Source organism: Rissa tridactyla, chromosome 3, assembly GCF_028500815.1.
Source record: "Rissa tridactyla isolate bRisTri1 chromosome 3, bRisTri1.patW.cur.20221130, whole genome shotgun sequence".
NCBI classification, from domain to species: domain Eukaryota; kingdom Metazoa; phylum Chordata; class Aves; order Charadriiformes; family Laridae; genus Rissa; species Rissa tridactyla.
The window spans coordinates 72,313,041-72,336,009 of NC_071468.1; the positions used below are offsets into that span (position 1 = coordinate 72,313,041).

At 39.8% G+C, this 22,969-nt stretch overlaps 1 protein-coding gene across 3 annotated transcripts in view; it reads left to right on the top strand.

Moving 5' to 3' along the window:
• The window catches only part of CEP85L (centrosomal protein 85 like), a 152,940-nt gene extending 130,488 nt beyond the window's left edge, over window positions 1–22,452 (top strand). For all 3 annotated transcript variants that reach the window (XM_054194337.1, XM_054194336.1, XM_054194335.1), the window contains 9 exons: window positions 1,536–1,653; window positions 3,650–3,826; window positions 8,143–8,295; window positions 8,525–8,679; window positions 10,227–10,344; window positions 10,648–10,698; window positions 16,314–16,421; window positions 16,801–17,014; window positions 17,918–22,452. In XM_054194337.1, coding sequence (XP_054050312.1) covers window positions 1,536–1,653; window positions 3,650–3,826; window positions 8,143–8,295; window positions 8,525–8,679; window positions 10,227–10,344; window positions 10,648–10,698; window positions 16,314–16,421; window positions 16,801–17,014; window positions 17,918–18,081 — 1,258 coding nt within the window. In that variant the 3' untranslated portion in view covers window positions 18,082–22,452. The remainder of the gene's footprint in view (window positions 1–1,535; window positions 1,654–3,649; window positions 3,827–8,142; window positions 8,296–8,524; window positions 8,680–10,226; window positions 10,345–10,647; window positions 10,699–16,313; window positions 16,422–16,800; window positions 17,015–17,917) is intronic.
• Window positions 22,453–22,969: the final 517 nt, after the last annotated feature.

Consider the following 22,969-nt stretch of genomic DNA (forward strand, 5'->3'; position numbering starts at 1 on the left):
TTGGCTGATTACTAGCTAGGAGAATGTACATGACTAAAATATTCCCTTTAATTGGGTTTTTATGTTTTAGGTAATCCTGCTCTAGCAGGGGAGTTGGACTGGATGATCTCTAGAGGTCCCTTCCAACTCTGAAGATTCCGTGATTCCATGATTTTTCCTCTTAAAATTTTCAGTTGGCATCTCTTCAACTAATACATCTTTTGTGTTAGTTTATAGATTGTATAATATATATTTTGTATACTCATGATAACATTTGAGATGCTCTTCTTAAACACAACTCTCCCCAAATTTAAAAGAAGCGAACCAACTTTGACCTTCTTCTGTACTTTTAGAGGATTTGCTTTTCCAGTGTATATGCAGGCAGGTCTTCTCCCTTGAAGTTAACTTATATTTGCGGTTTGTTTATCTCCTCTTAAGATTGCGTTTAGTCATCTCAGTTTAGCATCATTGTTTCCAGCAAAGCCAATCGTACTACATGCTTAGAAGTGAAGCTTTGAGAAACAATTTCATGCCTGCATGCAGATATTTCCTGGTATAAAAAAGAAGGAAAAAGGGAAATTAAAGGGGTGCATAAAATTGACTTTTAGGTTTATTGCGAAGGTTTCTATGTGTGTTTCTGATGGGTGCTGACAACTCCGTTCTGCAGTCAGTTATTGAGGTGCCCGTGGCTCCCTAGAGAGTAGAGCACACCTCACGGGGCTGTAACATGGGCTGGGGCTGAGACCTGGCTTGCATTTGCCCTGCAGTTGTGCTAGTTCAAATGCAGTCATGATTTAAATAGTGATATAATTAAATAGTGATATAATAGTGATACTGTTTCAGCTGTACACTGGCCAAGCAATTGGTGTAAGAGGTTAATTCTGGTTTAGTATGCCTTGTGGTATTTCACCCTTAGGGGTAGGGAACATTTTATGTAAAGCAGTTGACTGAGAAAGTCTTAAGCAAAACAAAAAGGAAGACCTTGCAGGAAAGCGATGCTGACTGTCGTATATAATGACTTTTTCTTCTTAAGTTCTTTCTGCTCTGCTTGTAAATCTCTTTAACCTTTGTCAAAAGTCAGCTCTGGCAAAGAGAAGAGGGGCTGAGCAGATGCCCCAGTAAAATGAAGGTGCGAGTTTTGCTTGTTTTCATTCTCCTTTATATATACTTCTTCCTGCATATACTTCTGGCCCTATGAGCAAGTGACAACAGAAGCCTTCCTTAACCCCCACAAAATCTTTAGAGTTTTCAAGTTGTATTTGTACAAGATTTGTGTTATTATTGGCAATTGAGCACAGACCTTTTGGAGTATGCTTTAAGTGAAAGTTACATGGTAGCCATAGTTTAATTGCTCATATCCTGATGAGATTCCCGTTCTAGTGGTAAACTGGACTGGTTGCAGTCTGGCTGTGGTAGGAAAAAGCCCACAGGTAATGTAGATCCCGGATAGTTGAATAGCATTGTTACAGTATGCTTCAGTATAAGTCTGAAGGTCTGCGTTTGTTTTAATCTCTGTTCCATTCCCTTTCTTTTCAAATAAAATCTGTGTATTACAGGCAAAAGCAGCAAATTAACAATTTACATCAGAAGATAAGGGAGAATGAATTACGAGCTCAACATGCAAGACTGAGCCATCTTGTGAACTGCGAAGAACCTTACATGACTAATTTGCCGGTAGGATGGATATTTTTCTTTTAGCAAAGCTTTACATTGCCTGGTAACTGAGACCTGAGAGCATGTTCACAATTTACTGCAGGCCAAAATGTAGAGCTTTTGTGATTAGTGATAGTTGTGTAATTGTATAACTAAATTGCATACAGGAGAGTACTCTGTCAGTGCTATAGTTTACCTTACATACAGAAATCTAAGTTACGTTAACATTTTATACATACTTGTTTTGAAATCTGATAAAAATGGGGTAAGAATGAGGGATTGTGACACCGTAAGAACAAGGGTTTAACAGCGTGCATGTAGCGCAGTTATACAGGGAGCTATTAGGAAATAAAGCAATTTGCTAAGAGAGTATCTGAAAAAAAACGATGGAAGATTTTCTGAAGAGGAGAATGACTTACTACCCAAAGGAGTGGTTAGATTGTATTGGTGGAATTGAAGGAAGAGATGTGAGAAGGCAAACTGACTGGTGGAATACCTTCGCACAAGACACCTGAAAAGGATAGGGATTAGTACTCCTAGGGAATACCTAGTCTGAAAGGGAATGTGGGGTGGTATTTTGGGAATACCTGTCCTAATTGTTCTCTAACTAGCACAAATATCAGAAAGTGTAAGGATAAGGTAGCATGTGGCTGCCACCCTGTCATAGCACACAAATTCCATCTCCAGACCTTGGCATATCTAAAAGGCAACGCAGAAAGAGAATATTTAAGGCAGATATGCAGAGAAATAACTTTTCTGTCCCCCTTCTATTACCTTATCTTTTTCTGTCACAAACACTGCACCAGGATCTCACTAGTGTACTGCAGTGTGACTTGAATTATGTCCTTGGGGTAACATAACGTGCATCAGGTGAGAATCTGGTTTGTGTGAGACAGGAGAGAAATTCAAGTAGAGCCCTCGTGTGAAGTTACGTATTCAGAAACTTTTTCAGACATCTAAGAATGTGGCGTTTGGTTCTTCCAGAAGTTCTTTTATAAAATATTACAAAATTCTGTCTAGATTAAGATTTTGGGGAAAAAATTACTGCAGAAACCAAAATTTTAGTGCACGTATCTTAGTATACCATAATACACTTCAAATAAAGCAGCAGATGCGTTCATCGTTCTTAAAGAGTTAAAAAAAACTTTATGATGTATTAGGATTTCTGCTTCATTTGTGTGCCTGCTATAAGATTAATTTACAAATGCAAATCTCCTTTAATGGAGGTTTTAATCTCTTTTAATGCTTTGCTGAAGGAATGTTACTAGTTAAAAATAGTCTCTGTATAATTTCTTTAAAGACACCAATTTATATCATTAAAAGAGTTTTGAAACTGAAAGCCTAATGGAATGCATGTCCTTTTTCATCCCACATGCAGCTGATTTCCATTTTGTGCTTGTCTGTCTGTGGGCAGTGGATGTAGAAGAGTAATGTTGAACTGCATGAAATGGGAACGGAGGAGAATTTTGGTAGACAGGACAGAAGGTAGAAGACCTGCCTTCTGATTGTAGCTGTAGTCTCAGGCTTGTCCCTGCGCCCTTCTGCACCACAGGAGTGATAGCTCTAAGGTTTGACTAGTTACTAGTGTTCTGCTTTAGAAGGATCTTGAAATTGGAGCATCTCTTACTTCAATATATTCATAGCGATTTTATAGAGGGGTTTTCTTCTTAGGGAATGGTATGATAATGCAGTGGCAGTGATTTGTTCTGACACCACTTTTTGTTTGGGTTTTCAGGGGTTTCTTTTGAAGGAAAAGTTGCACCTCTTCCATAAGTCTGAGGGGAAGGTGGCCCCACAATGTTCATTTGCGTGTGTTGAGAATGTAAATGTTTCTTTATTTTTTTGCTCCAGATTCCTGAAATACGTGCTGTTGTCTTCTATTTTAATGTTTGAACAATCAAACCCCACCCTTCCTGTCAGTGGAAAAAAATGCAGGACTTGTTTTGTGCTGTACTGCTGAAGTATACTGTGACATGTGTGTGTTCATTTGTGTGATTATTTTATTTCTTTTTGTAAGCAACCACAGTATGAGGGCGCATCACTGCAACCTCACGTTTCAGAAAGATCAACATCCCACCTTGAGGAGCTTGAGCGAAAGATTGCAGCAGCCGAGAATAAGGAATTGCAACTCAGTGAATTTGTAAAACAAATTTCAAACAAATCTAGTGAGGAGAAAAAGAAGATGGAGGAGAAAGTAAGTATCTTTTGTGTTCGGAATTTCCTTTTGACGCTCTTACAGCAGCGTGTGTTTTGTTTGCTAGAAAGCAACTTAGTATGTGGGTTGCTGAGCTATTTTCAAAAGGTTAGCTAAACTATCTGTGATAGAAAAAAAGATAGTGATTGTAGGTGTTGGCAATGGATAAGTCTGAACTTGTAGTGAATACATCCTGAAAAGAAATACTAGATGAAATGGCAATCATGATGACAGTTTTAACTAGGTAGCAGTTAAACTTGCTTTGAAGAAAAGCTGCTTTCAGAATTCATGTAGCTTGAAATGTTTATTACAGTAAATAAAGTATCATGTAAAAACATAGCAAGAGTGTGAAACCAAAATGCCTGTTTTTAGCATGGCCTGTAAGTGCGGGTCTCATGCTTTGGGATGCACTTACCAACCTGGATGTGCCTACTCAGCAGGAGTGAGTCTCTTGTAGCCTTGCTGGGATGTGCAGAGTAGACTTTAGTCTGAGACAGGGAAGGGACTTAGATGGCTGTGTTCTTGGAACTGTCTTGACAAGGGGTTCCTTTGGAGTCTGAAGCACTGAAGAACTACCCACAGGTAGTTCTGAATGTCCCGACAGCCATTCTTTAATGCAAGCAGGAATGTGCCACTGACCAAGTGATTCCTGATTCATGTTTAGAGATATATTGTCACTGTTACCTTCTCTTCTTTGATTGCTGGGCTTAGATTTATATTAATGCATGTTCAAGGGGTAGGAGCAGTATGATACAGTGAAGTTGGAGGTGGGAATTCAAAGAAGAAAGCATAATTCATCTCAACATTTCCTATGAACCCTGCAGTATGCTTTTCGCTAAGGGTGACATTCGGGAGGGGCAGTAATTGGATGCTGCTGGTTCCTCCTTCTTAGTTTTTACTGCTTGTGTTCCTCCTCACTGGGTAGGAATTGCTGCTGTAGGTGGTGGCAGTGGTGGGAACCTGTGCAGCAGTGCTTGTGTCAGCAGGATGGTCTCTGGCTAGGAGCCTGATTCACTGCATAGTCCTGATTCACCCCTTAACACACCCATCCATTCTGTGCACTGAACAAAAGGCTCCCAAGGAGAGAAAGGGCAGTGAGGGAACGCATGTGTTTCTGTAATAAAATTAGTACCCTTCTATTTGAGGGAAGACTGTGGAGGGAGGAAGGAGCTGTGCTGTGTTCCCACAAGGATGTGACAGGCTGGGGACCCAAGCAGTAGGCTGGGTGCTGAGCTTGGGGACAGCCATCTCTCGAGTTCCTTTGCTGTGCTCACAGGGAGATCATCCCAGAGCCCAAAAGCTTGGTGCCCCTGTTCACTGACTGATGTTAGGGGACAAAAGTACAATTTCTTGCTGATAAGAGAGATTGTTGCCAATAGCTGTGCTGCGGTTATTTCCGAGCAAATGTCTGCCTCTTTGGAGAGGGTAGGTTTTTTTCATCCCAAAGCCAGATTTGGCCAGGGAGTGGAGAAAATGCTGTTAACACTCATGTGAGCTTTGCTTCTAAGTGTATTCTAAAAGAACACATAGAAGTTTAGGTTAAGTCTGCTAGCATACATTTCTACTTTTCTGTCTGCACCACTTTGCAAATAATATCTTTTCCTACATTAGAGTTTTTAACATACATTTAAATATAGTGTACAGATGGTATGTTTTTGATAATAATGGACAAGCTATGACCATTCGGTATACGTGGGAGCAAAGAAAACATAAGGAACATCTAGCGAAGCTCTAGGAGCCAAGTACCTGATCAGCAAAAGGAACCAATTCCTCATGCCACTCTCTATAGCAAACCTGTAGATTGTCTCTCTGAAGGCAGTTGGGGATGTGAAGAGTATAGGTAGTCTCAAGGGAAAAATGGGTGAGTTGATGGAAGAGCTGCCTTATTCTAAATGCACAGAAATAACAACTGCCTCAGGAGAGCCCCTAAGGTGAAAGCAGCTGCAGGCTGGGAAAATGTGCTTTCTTTGGTTTTTTTCCTACTGTAGACATCTGCTCATGGCTACTGTTGGAGATGAGATACCAGAGTAGAAGGACTCTTGGTCTGAAGCGTGTCCCTTCTAACGTTAGGGTGGATATACTTGATGGTTCTCTTTTCAGAAACTGCAGGGTCAGCAGAGGTCAGAGGTGCTCTTTGTTCACTGCTGGCATCGTACCTGTCTTTGCCCCATACAGACATACCCACTTTTTGAATAATTCTCGTGCCTGAAGAGAAGCGGTTTTTCCCTAGGCTCCATGGGTAGTCAGTGTAGGACTGAGGTGATTGAGAGCTCTTTAATCAGCACTGAAATTTCAGAAGCCTGAAAAAGCTTCCCTGTTGTGGCTGGCTGGTAGTTGTGGTAGCTCCTCACAGCTTCCTAGCTGAGAGAGCCTGGTAAGGTAGATACCGCAGTATTCTCCACCAGTGTCCATGTCACAAATGCCTAGGTTCTTCCTTTTCCTTATGCCAGGCATGAAGGAAATAGGCATGCAAATGCAAAATCTTGGCATTTGCAGATTTTGCAGCCCTCACTTTAGTTCTGAGGCATTTCATCTCAAAATTGGACTGCTGGGCTGGAAATGCTTCAGTTCAGGTACCTGTCCCGTGCTGGCTGCTCCTTCTCCCTCTGCTATGGGTAGTTGTGAAGGACTCCTGAAAGGTACTGCTGATAGCTTGTAGTAGTGTTCTCCCTTATGATTTCTGTGGCCTTGCTTTTAATATTTAATTGCCAAGAGGTGAGAACTTTCCTATTTTTTCCTGCCCCAACAAAGTCACAAGCAGTGTGTGTATGAAGGAGGAAATTAAAAAGCAAAAACAAAAACAAAAAAAAAAAACAAACAACCAAACCAAAATCTAAAGCTTGTTTTCCCCTCAGCAGAGTCAGCAAGAATGAATGAAAAAGAACTGAATTTTTTTTTTGATCTCAGGTGACAGAAGATGGAAAGAGTCTCTGGGATGATGATGGGGATTTAGAGGGGGCAGGAGGAATCCCAAGGCAAACACGGTAGCTATTACGAGAGAGGTTGCAGGAGAGGAAATTCCTATGGTATATATGCAGGACAAGAAGATTTGGAAACCATGTAATCTTCTTCACACATGTACTGGAATGTTCTGACTGGTCACCTTGTCACCCTTAGTGGTATGTGAGAAGTAGCGGGAAGGGACTCGCTTAGCTAATGGTCAGACTTCTGGCAATTCTTACTGTGGAACGTTGGCTTACGTGTGCATATTTGAATCACTGCCTTAAGGCTTGGGGTGTGGAGGGGAGTATGTGGTTCTGAAGCACGTATTGTGGCAAAAGATCATGGCCGAGTTGCAACTTTGCCTTACTGAATGTGGGGTTTACTTGGGCTTTGTCTAATCAGAAAGATTTTACAGCAGCCTGAAAGCTTTGTTCAGTTTTGAGGTCTTGATAAAATAAAAGATATGAAGATTTCTGCCCTTTTGGCCACCCTCGATTTTGTGGCCCATACAGAAGGCTATCTCTGGAAGAACTTTCCAGATATTATTGGCTTAAACTTTTCAGTAGGCTCTGTTACTGAGCTCTGACATTGACAGTGTCACACGTTTATTTCTCAGTGAGATGGATGTCTGTGGCACTGAAATAAAGTATGTTTAGCGTTTACTCTAGTGATAAGTGTTTGTTATCTGTGAATTACTACACCTTAGTTCAAGCAATAGAGATACTGTTTTTCATTAAATTGGACTATAACTGGAAAATACTCTTTTTCCTGCCTGCCTTCCTGCTTTTTTGACCTAGGTAATAAAGCAAAGTAAGTACCAGGAGTGCAAGCAAAGATAACATAATATAAAAAACCTTTTGCGGGCTGATGGACAATTAAGATGCCTGTAGAAAAGGTGTTTAAGAAAGCCACTACACTGTTCTGATGTCCTCTGATGTAATTGTCAGACTGCATCAAAGTCAGGTTGTTGGCTTCAGTTCTTGTTGGGTTAAGTTCTTGGTCCCTGTGTTTTAAGTTGTTTTCCCAGGCCAGAGGAAGAGGATGGACTAAAATATTTCCTGATCATTTGTTGCACATGAACATCTCCATTGGTGAAAAAACTAAGAATATTTTAATTGTTGAACTGTTTATGTTTTTAGTTCGCAAGGCATATGGAGTGTTCTGGGCAGAGGTGAAGCAACTGTGGTTTGTGGTCACGTGTGGGTCTATGACTTGGAGCTGCTGGGATTAATCATTCTTTGGTTTTGTTTTCTCTAGTAACCAACCCTTTTAAGCAGCTGAGAGTACAGTTCTTGAAGAGTGATCAGCCTCTGCTTCCAAAGGTGGTTTATTTTTCACTGTAATCATAAAACATGTATCTTACTTTCTTCTAGCTTAAAACTAGAGACCGATATATTAATAGCCTGAAAAAGAAATACCAGAAAGAGTCTGAGCAAAACAAAGAAAAACAAAGACGAATTGAAACCTTAGAAAAATATCTGGCTGACCTACCAACGCTGGATGATGTAGAAGGGCAGACTAAACAGGTATGGTAAAGGGAGTTTGTTTTACTGTTTCAATGTATATTTTTTCCCCCATCTGTTAAGGAAGAGAACTGTTTCAATGTTTCAGAAAGCACTATAGCTATTCCGGATTCTCATACTCAAATAAGTGAAATGAACCTAAGGTTATACAGAATGTAACTGCAAGGCTGTGGCCTGCCACAAGGCCTTTTGCTAATGTGGCACCGTGTCTGACTAATGTAACCTGTGTTAGCTGCAAATTCTAGAGGAGAAGAACAAGCAACTTCAAGAAACTATGACTGAGTTAGAAAAGAAGCTCGGAGAGGCCCGATCGCAGTGCAGAGAAAGAGAGTTGCAACTGGTGTGTCAGAAGAAAAAGGAAAAAGAGCTGGTCACAACAGTACAGAGGTATGAACAGCTGCTTGGGCTGTGCCCTGAAACTGGTGTACTATCCCACCTGATGTCAAGACCTAATGTTATTTGCGCTCTTAATCTATTACAATGCTAATGACTTTTTCATGGCATAAATATATTACTGTGCAGGGTGACTGTGTAGTGTAATGGAAAATCCAACAAGATTTTTATTTGTGTCAAGTTGCAAGTAATACCGCAGAGAACAGTCTGCTTAGGACACTCTTCACGATCTTTCTTTAAAGATGTGGGACACCGCTGCAATGGCATCATAGGCTGCTGCCAGACAGAGGATAGAATAAACATGTGGAGCAAAGGGGTATTGTGTAGAAGCTGTCAGCACTCCTATTTGATAACTATTCTGTCGCGAGCTGTGGAAAAGCTCCCTGGAGATTGGCTGACGGGTATATCAGGGAAGGGTCAAAGATTTAAATAAATTGTAGCTGTTTCTTACCTTTTCACTGAGGGTGGGGTTACTTACAGGGAAATTTAGCTGTAGCTGATCTGCTGTCATTGAACTTGCATAACTATGAAGAAACAAATGGGACAGATATCCATGAGAAGATTACAAATGAAGCATGGAGACATCATTACTCTGGTACATTTTAGATCAGGGGAGCTACTTAAACACTTATTTTTAAAAAAGGGGGAGAGGGGAAGCGGGGAGGAATCACTTAGAATAATTTATGTGGATGTTACTACAGTTCACTGTCCCTCCATTGGATAAAGGTGCATGCCACGGGAGTCTGAAAGTGTTTCCATGATGAAAGGCAAGCTGGCTGTGACACCTTGCCAGCCAAATTGTTGATGCATTGTTTCCATCTTACCAATGAAAGGGATTTTTCTTCATGCCCTCATAATCTAGAGGGGGATCATTTTGTCTTCTCCGAAAGCCTTCAAATAGTTGAGGTGGCCTCTGGTTTCTAAATTAGACAGCAGGATTAACACTAATAAAATGTATTTCCTTTCTGAGAGAAGGTGAGCAGGCAGAGGCCCTAGCTACACCTAGGAGCTTGAGTTGAGCTACAGAGGGTCTGAAGGTCATGCCCTCGTGTGGGAGCAGCTGGCAGGATTGGCTTTACTCTCTCCCTTAGAAGTCCCAGAGGGGCATGAAGGATAGGCCACTGATACTCGGTGCAACCTCCAGTTCTGGACTTTGAGAGGTCTGAAGACTCCTCTGATCTATGCTGGTGCTGGCTTTGCTGCCTACGGTAGCACAGAGCAGCTGTGAACACCACAAAGCTCTTCTTTGCTCCTCTCTGCCCTCTCTCCCTATGCCGTACTGCTGGAGCTGTGCCTTCTGGGAGATGCAGCACAGAATCTGACCCATAAAACTATTTCTGCATGAATCTATTTTAGTTTCAGTAGTTTAGAATTTTTGCATCATTCATCCACTGTTGGTGTGCTCGTAGATAAGGCTGGATTCTGCTAGGTAAGGTTTTTCAGTTCTTGTTGGAAGGTGGTGCAACTTTCTAATTTTTCACTAGAACACGCAACCTGGTTTCTGTCAGCACGCTTATTTTTTCTTTCATGTTGAATGGCAGTTTACAACAGAAAGTAGAAAAATGCCTGGAAGATGGTATTCGCCTTCCCATGCTGGACACAAAACAGCTTCAGAGCGAGAATGAATGTCTCAAAGAAAAGAATGAGAAAGCCAGTAAGGTTAGTCTCTTGGTGGCATCTTTAACCTTCAGTCCTGAATTTCTTTTTTTTTTTTTTTTTACTTTAGAAATAAATATCTCACTAAAGAATTACACATTTGTTGCTAACTCAGATTTCTTTTCAATACGTGTCTGTTTCTGTTCCGTATGTTTTTTTTGCGTGAATCAGAGTTAAAATCTCTGTATTGTCGTGTACATTTTCAAAGATTCCATTTAAAATTTATGGCTACACACCTGTAAGCTGGTTTTTAAAAGTGGTTCTGGAGAGATTCAAGCCTTTAAATTACTCAATTTTATATTCTAGGTCATAGACAATCAACAAAATCAGATAGCTGGACTGATTTTAGACATGCAGGTAAGGAAGAGTGTATATTCTGGTGTTTACTCTTTACATTTTTTGTTACTAAAGTTGAATTTCATCCTTTTATCTTCCCAAATAGGAGGCAAAGGTAGAAATGCCAAGAAGTTAATCTAGTAGCCTGTATTAAACCTGTGTTCTCTTTCAGGCTAATAATGTATTTGTTGTTGATGTTTGTATGGTCTAGCACGTTGCTGAAACTCATCATAAAGTGAAAAACTGTTGCTATGTAGCATCCTTATTCTGCTGATCTAGTGGATGTCATATAAAAACCCTGTTTCAAGTGTGAGGACTGCCTCTGTAAGTAACAGTGAAACCTCCCATCCGACTTTGGGATTCAGATGGTCATCCAAAGTATAAAAGGTGATACTGATTAGGAACTTCACTGCTGAGAGCTTTAGTAGAGACAGGTGCCTTTCTAAACCATACCACTTCACGTTTCACATCATTTAAGCAGATCCCTGTTCAAGTGGTTTCTGACACGTCAGTCACTTAGACATCTTAACTCTCTTGGCGGATCTTAAGCATCTAGGTTGGAGCAAAGGATTTTTTGAGACCGCACAAGTTGTCAGCTCAGAGTCAGTTGCAGCTCTGTGGATTGGATTAACACATCAGGCTCCTGAGACTTCAAAGTTACTTAGTGCCGGGGGTTTGTTGTGGAGAAAAGGAAACATTATACAGGTTATAGGGAAGAAGGTAAGACTTGCTCTAGAAAAAGATGAGCATTTAAAAAAACAAACAGCTGTTTTCAGTATATACTGAAGCCAAATTCAATAAATTCTAGTTTCTGCATTCTTCTTCTAGATTGGTATTTGTCTCCATATTTTTTGCTTCCTTGCCCTCCAGAGTCGGATGTTACAGGGCTGTCCCTTGAGAATGAAGAAGGTGCTTCTGCTTTGGCTCTGTGTATGTTAGGTTTGGAAGAACAACAAAATGGTAATAAACAAGCTGCTGAATGCATACTCCTTCCGAAGTGGAAGGGAGCTCTCTATGGAGCCATAATCCAAAAAAGCAGAGAGACAAAAAACTGCTTGCGTAACACTTGCTAAGGGAAGGTGCTTTCTATTTCCACTTTGCACCCTGGAGCCAAGTTTGCTTATTTGTAGCTGTTGAAAGTAAGTTGTCTTCCACCATTAAATTGTTTCCTTTCTCTACCATGTGGGTAAATAGTAGTCCTGGTTCCTGTCAACAGCCATATTTTTGCTTAATTAAATTACAGTGTATTAAATACATCTGTAGAGAAGCAATAGGGGACTCATAAGTTGCAACATAACATACATCTGTTAAGTGAAAAGCAGAATCAGTCATTTAAGTTTCTCTAGGTTTGAAGAAGACAAAATTCATCAGATTGAGATGTTTTCATGGAGCAGCTTGTTATATGCAAGAATCGTGACATGGGCAAATGTAGTTTTTGATATTTCATAATTTAAAAAAAAGCTCAAATTGAACTCGATAACCTTCCTGAGGTTCTCTGTCCCTCTTCAGAGTTTATTGAAAATTATTTACATATATACTATTTGTATATGTTGTGCTTATAAGAAAAATGCACAACTTGCCTAAATGTATTATCACCAACTTAAATCTTCTCATATTTCCTAAACTTTCTGATCTCTTTCTCTCCATCACCTTTATTTTGAGACTAGTGATCTTTGTGCACGTTTATATAGATGGCTGGTTTGTGTGCTTAGTCTGAAATGACTTTAGGGAGCTGAGGCTGAGAAATGCTGAGTAGGTGTGACAGTCTGTGAACAGAGTAGTGTTTTGTTCTCCAGGACTCTCTCTTACATCTCCTCTTTTGAGGTATTTTATATGAGCACAGAAAATAAGATTCGAAAATGGTGTTATCCCTCAGATTACTTGTAGACTACAGCAGCGTCTTTGTATCCTTGATCTCTCTCACCTTCCACATTTGTTCCCTGGGAAGCGTTGAAAATTAGTTCATTACAAACTGAAATCCCTTATCACAGAGATACAATTTATCTTCAGCTCAGAAGATCTGATTTTATTCCCTGTCTTCTGACATACAGTAAACTTACTCTTGAGCACGTATCAGTTCATTGTTTTTAACTTGCAAGCTGAAAACAAAGAAATTCTGTTTTAGACAGCAGTATATGAAGCAGTACTAGTTTCTATTTGCTTATAATTGTGGTGGAATGATTTTGATCTTTCTTGTATGGTTTTGCTTCATTGATTTGTTGTCCTGAGTGTGAAGGATTAAAATTCTGGTTGGTCGTCACAAGATGCCATGCTGCATATATAGTATATCTTCAGAAAGAGGAAAAATTATAGATGAGAATGGCTTTTAAAAAAAACCCCTGCATCTACATGATTAATTTAGCTATCACAAAATTAACATTTTTGGCACGAAAAAGACAGTAGACGTAAGATTGTATGATGCCTGTGTTATCCAAAGTACATCTGTCAATCACAATAAACTGAAATTCTGCCAGGCTGGGAGTAATGCCACGGAATTCTAACTTTGGAAAGAAAATGGAAAAAGTAAGGATGAAGTATGGAGGACTCATAGAACTGTGAGCACTGGGAAATCATAGCACTACAGGCTCAACCAGGCTGGTGAGCACGTGCTTTTTCTGAGCTTTAAGATAAGGTTAGCAGAGATAGATGTTAGGTGTATCTTCTAGAAGTGGAAATCGGTGTTTATTTCTGATAGTTCAACTCATGAGCTGAACATATGCACATTATTTGGAATATTCTAAAAGTTGTTTTTGGAGTACTTTGCAGTGTCATGTAAACTTAATTGCAAATGTAGTTCTGAAAATACAGTGGGGAAGGTAATATTTCGGAACCTGTCTTCCCCACTACCTACCCACCCTCAGGAAGGCTGCACAAACATGTAACGCCTGGCATTGACACCAACATGAAACATGTAAGTGGTAGTACTAATGCAGGTATTGTAACTGGGGCTCTGTGTGTCCCTGAACTTACTCATGAAAGAGAAGTGCATCAAAGACTATTAAAATTTTAAGATACTTGGAAACTGGGCGGGTGTATTGGGCACCTGCTATTACTGTATTGCCCTGTTCTTCTCCTCCTCCCTAAGCATCTTCTGTTTGGCTGCAGGCAGACAGAGCTAGCGGGACCTTCAGCCTCACCCAATATGGCAATTTTTCTCAGTAGACAATGTCTTTAAAAAATCCTAAAGAAGATGATTCAACACCACTGTGAGTTCTGATCATCTGCAAGCACGACAGAGGAAATGCCTGAAGCGGAGCTATTTCCTTCCCTCTCCCGGGCCAGGGTGTTTCCTTTGACGTGGGGCAGGGCCCTCTTTCTTCCTCCCCTCCCTCCCACTAGAGTCTGAAGCTGTGCTTTCTTGCACAGCTTATCTTTAGGATGCATATTACTTCAGCGCTTCCTTTCGAGGGTCACGGTGGTGGTGAACTGAGAAAGCAGGTCAAGAGTGTGAAAACGGTTTTAAAAACAAGTAGTCATTTCTGGGGTTTGCCTGCTGATTCTTACTACCTACATGAAAATAAAATGTGGATTTTTATAGTTCATATTAAGTGTGTATATTTTAGCACCATTGTTTTCCAGTTTTGCAAAGAGTATGACAAAGTACTGGCTTTTCTCACTGCTTGTGCAGCATTGAGCTGAATGTGTTGGGAAATTTTGTCAAGGCTGTCCACATCCCGTGAGTGGCCAGGCTATTAAAATCTCCACTCAGTGTTAGCCTTGCCCTTGCCTCTTCTTACTCCCTGCCTTCTCATCAGCACTAATAATTCTAATAGCTGGCAAATGAATTAAATGGTTTCTTCTCCACTCGGCAGGCCACATACACAGTAAAGGGCAGGCTTGTGTATAGACATAGTCTCCTTTGTGCTACAGTCCTCTGTACTGGTAACCTGAAAGTTTTATTCTTCGTACATCTTAGGAGCAACTTTTCCAGAGCTAAATTGTTTTCCAAAGACCCCAAAGCCAACATAGCTTCACACAATTTGCTGTGGTCCTGTCAAGTGGGGAGCTTGGGGTTGTTTTCTGCCTTTGAATAAGGTGGCAGAGTCATAGTGCAGCAGTTTAAACATATCTTTTACTGAAGAGTGACATCGATCTTCCTATAGCGTTTTATTTAAGCTACCATATAGAATTCCCTGTGAGAGAGTTCTCTATTTTGGAAGAAGAACCATTAGGATTGTTCCTACAGAGATTCAAGAAAAAACATTCTTCTGGGACAGTGCCATTCCATAAACTGAGAGCCATCAGTTTGTGAAATGCAACTTCTCCTCTTCCCATCATGGCCTCTGGTTCCGCTCTGTGGAAGGTTACAATCAAAATTGTGCCAAGGCATGCACCATTGTCACCAGTGCTTCAGCTGTATTTTGAGCATGATGGGTTTGGATTTGCATCTTATAATTGAAATTGGGCAACAGGTTTTACATATTAACGTACTGAGCTAGGGATGGGAATGACTCTTTATATGCGCTGTGCTAGCACAGCGTTGGATTTGTGAGTAATACCATTAGTGACAAAAGAGGATTTTTTTTTTTTCTTCATGAAAGCTGAGAAGATCTCTCTGTTTTAAAGCATCAGGAGTTTATATAGTCACTATTCATTGTTATTACTACTCAGATAAGATGGTTTGAATATGCCTCTTTCTGAATTTTGCCAGGTGACCTTGAAAGACACGTACACAGATCTAAAAGCCAACTAGTGGAATAAATATGAGTGCTTTTAACAACAAAGACACCTGTGGTCATGTTGAATTCACCCCAAAATATCCACTTGGGAAATACCTCATGATTTCTCAGTTTCAACTCTGTAGGTGAAAATCGGGGAATTGCCAGCAGCTGTTCCCATATTGCAGTGGTTGTTCATTTGTTGCTGCTTGTGACTGATCTGAAAGTCAGTCATGGAAAGCTCTGATACTTAAGTCCAACAACATCCTAGAAACCTACTGTTATTTTCATGACTGAAAATAATAATTATTGTATCTGTTAAAAAATGACATTATAAAGTACAAATAAGTTACTTTGTTGCCTGCAGTTGATTTCTTCAGCACAGTAGACTTGTATAGATTGTTCTGATTTATTTTTATATGAATGATTTTAAAGAGCTTGCTGTTCTGTATCAGCTGTCGAAGGCTTGCTTCTCAGTTGTATAGAAGGTGAGGTGAATTCTGTGTTGTGAAGGGTTGTAGGAAGCCCTGACATAGTCTTTGTGGAAAAAGGAGGCCAAAAAAACCCCTTCAGTTACAACTTGGAATTGCCCAAATGAAGCTTAGTTGTCATTAATATGCTTCTTATTTCAAGTGAAATTATTTGATTAGAATAAATGATATTGCATGATTATTTTAGACTTCATGCATTCCGTATTGGAGTAATGTTTTGCATACATACAGTCATCTTGTTTCTAAACAGATACTGCTTATTTAAAGGGTTTCACTAATATTTGGAATAGCTGTGTTAGTATACATAGAGCTATGGGGTCCAGTTGAATATTACCGGGTGAACATGGTAGAAAATAAAAAATGAAGAATTAATACAAAAGCAATAAATAACTGAAACTTAGAAGTTTACTGAGGATGCATTTTTTTGTCAGTGCTAATAAAATGTCTGAAAATCTTAAATCCTTACCTGTGTTTTCATTCAATTTAGTCTATGCAAGAGAAGCTTTTGCAAGAAAAGCTGCTAGTTCAGAAGATGACAAATGAACTTGAAGAAAAAGAAAGGAATATAGAGCAGTTAAATAAAACTCTCTCTGAAGTAAGTAAAAACTCCAAAAACCCAACCCCTGACCACATCAGCTGGGAAGAACCTTATAGAATAATAATAAGATTTCACGGTAGGCCTTTATGAGCTTAATACATACTTGATGTGCTGTCTACTGTGCAGACATAAAATAGATACCGTCCCTACCTCAGGAAGTGAGAACTTCAAGGCTGAAGGCTGGTAAGCAATGATGATATGAAATAGACAGCCACGTAAAAGCTGTCTATGTGCCATTCTTTAGAGAGGTACAGAAATACTGATTACATGTATGGAATTTTTAATTATATTGTTTGTGGTTTGAAACAGGAAACTTTCTGCTATGGTGCATGCTGCAGACTAACTTTCCCCTTTTTCCTATTTACTTTTCACAAAGAACCAAAGACTGATGGAAGAGAATGCCTCCCTGAAGGAGCAGATGCGGCAGGTGGAGCAGTCCAGGCAACCAGTATCTGAGAAGATGCCTATAGCAGACCAGTTGTTCAAGGAGATGTCGCATTGCTTGTTTGACTTGAAAGCACTGTGCAGTATTCTTACCCAGAGAGCTCAGGGCAAGGAGCCTAACCTTTCCTTACTACTGGGAATCAGATGTAAGTGATGTTGTCATGCCAATGTTTAGTAGTGATTTGACACAGAGGAGTTACAGTTCAGCGAAGTGGTGCTCGAACTTCACAGCTGGACAGGCCGGTGTCCCCTTTGCTGTGCAACTGGAGCAGTTGTGTGTGAAGTGTACACCTGGAGCTCTCTGGAAAAGCTGGGCTTTTAGTGCACCTGGGCTGCTAAATGCGTATGACTATATGGGTCCTTGCCAAGTCAGGAGAGAAGTTAGCTGGCTCTTCATATGGACCCAATATTTGTGTTAGGTCTTTTCTTTTAACAAGCTTAATAAACAATTGCGCTTTTTTTGACCAAAATCTATCATATTCTATTGTTTTCTGAGTGCTAATTAGAATTAGTCAGATAGACCGGTTGCTGAACTGGACCATCAGCAAGGTAGAAAGGTAAAAGTGTAGTGTCCTGTGCAGCAAGAGCTATTACGTGCGACTTAGGCTCATCTGCACTGTAACAGTCCAAAGTACTAGGGAGTGCAGCATATGCCAGTCTCAAAGTCCACGAGACCATTGTCAGCCAGCAGGATGAGTAGTGCAGCAGATCTGTAGTACTATCCTCTTCTCTGAATGGCTGTAGAAACCTCCAAAATCTCTAGGAAATGGCTGTTCTACCCATCATTCTCACTGCTGTTGAGATCCATCAGACTTCAGCAGGTCTGGATCTTGGTGCAAACAGCAAAGCATGTCTTTCAGAGAAGCACTGATGGGCTCTGAATTGACTTTAAGTTCACGTGTTACCACATTTCCTTGGCTTTTCGTCATACTAAAGCATGATTTGTCTTGATGTAATTAAATTAAAGCGACCTACCCCTTATTTCAAGGGTTGAAATATTCACAAAGTGCAGTTGCTAGAGCTTTAACCTTGGCTGTTGTTTTTTGTAGCGCTGAGCTGTTCAGCTGAAGAGAATGAAAATTACCACAGCACAGAAACCCTTTCGAAGAAGCTCTCGGACGTTTGTCAGTTACGAAAGGATATTGATGAATTAAGGACTATAATGTCAGACCGTTATGCTCAGGACATGGGGGACAATTGCATTACTCAATGACAACGTTTCATCTAGTCGCAAATGACTTATTAAATGCTGCTGTGTCACAGGTCTTTGCATTTCTATTAAGGAGCCATATTGGAAGACTGCAAATAGTGCCGCAGGTGCGTCTCTCTGAGGATTGTGAATATTTGATCTCGGGAGTCTGGTGGGTAGGGGAGAGTCATCGTTTGAGCAGTGGTACAAACTACAAGAAATCTTTTCTCCAAACTACTGAATGTAGGAACAAGCTGTGAAGAATGATTCAGTTGGATACTCTGTTTCCTTCATTAGGGCTCATTTTATTACTTCACCTGTTTCTGGAATAAGAGCATCAAAACAGCCGTGCTGCCACTACTTGGTCTTTTCCTTCGTCAAGGGTTTGTGTGGAGTTATCTGTGCTCTGAAATTAGAGCAGAGGGTCAAAGGACCTGTAGTTCTGTGTGGTGAAGCCAGAGGCTTCTGCAACTGTACTTCACTTCAGGAATTGCAATTAGAACAATCTCAGAGCAGTACAAAAAGGAGTTGCTTTTCAAGTTGCCTGAAAAATTTGATACAGGAAAGATGTATTTTAGTAATGGATGTCTAGCTTGTTTCCCCAGTAGCAGAAGACCACTAAGTTTTAACTCCTTTATGCAGATGAAGTCCATAAAATGTAGTGCTATCAAACTGTTTTAAGCACTCTGACTTAGCTGTAAGAAATTTCAATTATATGAAGTCTGTGACAAACCCAGAGAAGCTGGAAGGCATGAAACTGCAGCATGGTATGTGGCTGTCAGGAAAAAAAAAAATAGACTGTATTTTAATGTTTGTACCATACTTATTTTTCCTTTAGGTCATCTCCGTTTTAAAACGTGTCTGGTCTGTATTCAGTCCCTGAAGGCCTCTGATGAGGTTGTGAACCACCTCAACCATTTCTTACCACAGCTACAAAACGGGTGTTTCGCACTTGGCAAAAATCAGGGCTCAGGACAGAATGTTTCCACTTAGCAGTATTAAGTACTCGGTTATCTGAGGACTGCAAAATTTTCCACATTGTTTGGGAATTCCTGATTTCTCCATTTATGTAGGAAGCAATTACATTAAAAAATTAAGATCATGTTCCATAGTTTATTCAGTGAGTGTCGCTTGGCAGTGCTGTTTCACTCCCGTGGGACAGATGACATATTAACGCTTCCAATTTCCTGGAACGTTACTGCAAGTTAGCTGCACAGTTATGCATGGTGTAAAACAGTATTTAACTGAAGGAAACAAAAAACTGCAAAGATCAAAACCACTCTCCAGTCGCACTGTTAAGAAAATATATGAGCATCAGTTACATATATGGTATTAAAAGAAAGTTTCAAATGACTACGGTGCGAGTCAATCAGTTGACCCGTGGTGTGGATAACAGCAGAAATCTCTTAGAAAGCTTAGCAGTTAGAACCAAGTAAATTCTAGGGTAACATTTTTATGGCAAAACTGTTAGTATCTTCAGTTTTCTGATTATATTTATGTTAATAGAAAAAAAAAAAGGTATAGCAATGTAGACTGGTTACCAGTTTTAACTTGGTGATGTTTTGCTTTCAGTTCATTGTTAAACAGTTACCGCTAATGTTGTTTTTATAATTTAGTGATTTATTTTTTTTTAGCTATGTGGACTTATTTATTTTACAGTTTTCTCTATCCTGAACCTACACATGGACTAATTTGTGAAAAACAGTGTTGCTATTTATATTATTGCTACATGGTGTTTTCAGACAGATTAATCTGACTGGTTCAGCTCCTGTGAGCGCTAAAACAGTGTTCAGATGAAATCTCAAGTGGAATTGCCTAGTGTCTCTACTTCAAGGTAAAAACGGAGGCCATTTTATTCTAAATTTCTATGCTCTTTCTGTAGGTTTGAAGGTGTACTTTTATACTAGTGCAAAACTGAAAACAAGGATCTTGACACCAATGGGCTTGCAGAGTTTCCTGTGCCTCTAACAGTGTTTGCTTTAGTGATTAGAGCCTCAGCTCGTACCTTTGGTGTAGTTCGTTGGTTTTGGCCCTGCAGTGAAGTAATAGTCTCCGGTTTATGGCATCTGTCTCATATCAGAATTCAACAATAGCATTTCAGATAATAAACCAGAAGTATTAGGGAGAGGGGAAACACCTAAGTCGTATGTTATTATTTCCTTAGATGGAAATGTTGTACCTATAAAGAATAACCAAGCAACACATTTTTCTGAATTTGGTGGAAATAACAAGGAGTTTAATAGAGCAATTAGAGAGGAGCAGGAGATTTTTTGAGTCACTTTGAACTATTAAGCTGGTCACTTGGCTGGTGTGCCTCCACTGTCCCTCCTGTTAAATGGTGATAATGCACTGCAGAGTTGAGATCAGTAATTGATATTTGCAAAGCACTTCAGGAGCTTTTATGCTCCTCAAGTATTAGTTGAAAGTCTCTCAGGAAGGACGTCCCATTTTATTTGTAATACTTTGATTGCAGTGCTGTAATCTTGTAATATTTTTATTACAGAACCTGTAATATTTATATTGACTTTAAAGCACTTGATTTTAAAAACCCCTGAGTTTATCTGCCTCAGTCAAATTAAAGTAGGGAGGTAAATGATGGATGTATGAGCCAAAGATGCAGACTACCAATTGACTATCTGTAGTGATACAGTATTTTGCTTTGATTTCTTAAAATTTGGCCTGTTGTAGTAGTAGCAATTACTATATATGCATCAGTTTACGGATGCCTCTAAATGGAATAAGCTTTGTCTAAGATATGCATGATTGTTTAATTGGTTAAAATGTAGTGTGTGTGGTCTCATTCAGCATATTTAATACAGAGTTGATTAATGAATGTTAACATTGGAATTGCTTAGATTTAGTCATGACAACTTTTTGCTGTAGCTGTTAGACAATCTCAAGGGCTGAAAAACGACCGCTGATGAATGGATACTGTACCGTTCTGGCTGTCAGCAAATCTGTACAGTAATTTTTTGTATAGTTTCAGATTGAATTTATACAATCCTTTAGAAAATATCTACAGTAACTACTGTATTCAAGAATGTATTTTGAAAAAGACTTGGAAAGTAACTGTCTTCAGACAAGCTATAAATGATGCTATGTATTTACTATATAGAATTGACGCAGCTCAGTTATGTACATGTGATTTAGGTTGCTCGCCTCCGCTGTGCAGCTTTGTAGTGTGATATTTGTGTGAAATTGTGGAGATTGCTGTAACCACCCACCCGGGCTCCAGCATTTGAAACTGCCGGTGGCCGTGAAGTCATTGCAAGAGCTGAAATTTTGTCCTTTTCACTTGAAAAGGTTTCCCTGCTTCCTTTGTCCTCGCTGCCCGCCTTTTGTTTCAGATGGTTTTTTGGATGCTTTTCTTGCAGGGTGATAGCACAAGGAAAGAAAGAAAGCAAGCAAACCCCTTCCTCCACAACCTGCTGCCCTAGCACGGGCGGCGACGGCGCACTGCAGTCTCTCCACGTGGATGTAGTTTGCTCCAGTTTTCCTTGTCCTTATCACTGATGTTACGCAGGTGGAGTTGGAGGTATAATTGGGCGCTTCTCCTTGACGTGACGAGTTCTGTCATGAGTGAGGGAAAAGATGTTCTGAACTAATCTGCGTTCTTAGACTGCAAACCAATCAAAGGTTGTTATCAATAGGGATGATTCATTCTGGTAGCTCATTAGCAATATTAATTCCACAGCTGCATACCTTTGTGCCTTTTTTTGCCCGAAGTAAGTGTATATTCCCTTGAACTTTAGATAAGTTGTTAGGATGCTGACGACTGCACCTTTTTTTCCTCTTACCTGCCAATATTTTGTTTATAAGCTTTTGTAGTAAGAACTGTGCATAATGTTAGAAACAGAAGTACTTAAACTAGGTACTAGGCGTACACGTGGAATGTTAGGCTGGTCGTAGTATGCAGCTTTTTTGAATATGAAGCGTGAACAGGAAACTCAAATCATAACGTGTTTGTTTTGTGTATATTAATTACAATATATCATTGGTTCAGTGGGGAGGAGTGTCTGGAGCTATCTTTTAAAAGCACAGCTGACATGTACTGGATCAGTCCCTGAAGACTGGTAGTTTTGTAAATTGGGTTCAATTTTTGAACCGCTCAGAATACCTCATATGTAAATAGAGTTGTCATGACTTAATCACAATGTGTTCATTGTAAAAAGTAAAGGAGCCACTGGCTGGCTCAGCTTTGGGCTTGTTGTTCTTGCCTCTTTTTGTAATTTTTTTTAAAGTAGGGTTTACAGCTAGAATTTTGAATGCCAAAGTTCTATTTATTAAATAATAATAAAAATTTTCATTGTTAATGACTGGTATTTTTCCACTGGAATTTGTTTGTTGATGTTTGGGATTTGTATCCACAGAGCAAAAATAAATTTTGTTACAAAAGTGATTTCTTCATTCTTCTCATTTGTCCAATATCTGGCATGTGACAAGTGACCAAAGCTGGACCAAGGGCAAGAGACAAGAAAGGAACTGTGGAAGATCTTCCGCACACCCACCCCAGCTTCCCTTCAGTGCTCTGTAGTTCTGCTTGAATACCAGCTGGCTGAGCTCTTTTCCTGGCATTAATTTAAAAAAAAAAAAAAAAAAAAAACCAAAAGAAAAACCTGCAAGGCCTTGGTAGCAAAAACATTATATCACTGTAGTGAAAGTATTTTAGAGCAGAATTCTTTGTAAAGCCCCTACAACTTTTTTTTTTTTAGGCGGGTGCTGCTGTTGTCCATCTCGGATGCCAATTAGAGACATCACAGGTAGGACTTTTGAAAAGACTAAGTTGCCACAAAATAGCAGGCAGAAGTGTTATGATAGCTGGTTTTGAAGATGCTGAAAGATGCATCAGCTTTGGAACGTGTGGTTGCCCCAAAGCCAGTCACACAGGGCAAAAAAGAAAATTGGATGGTGA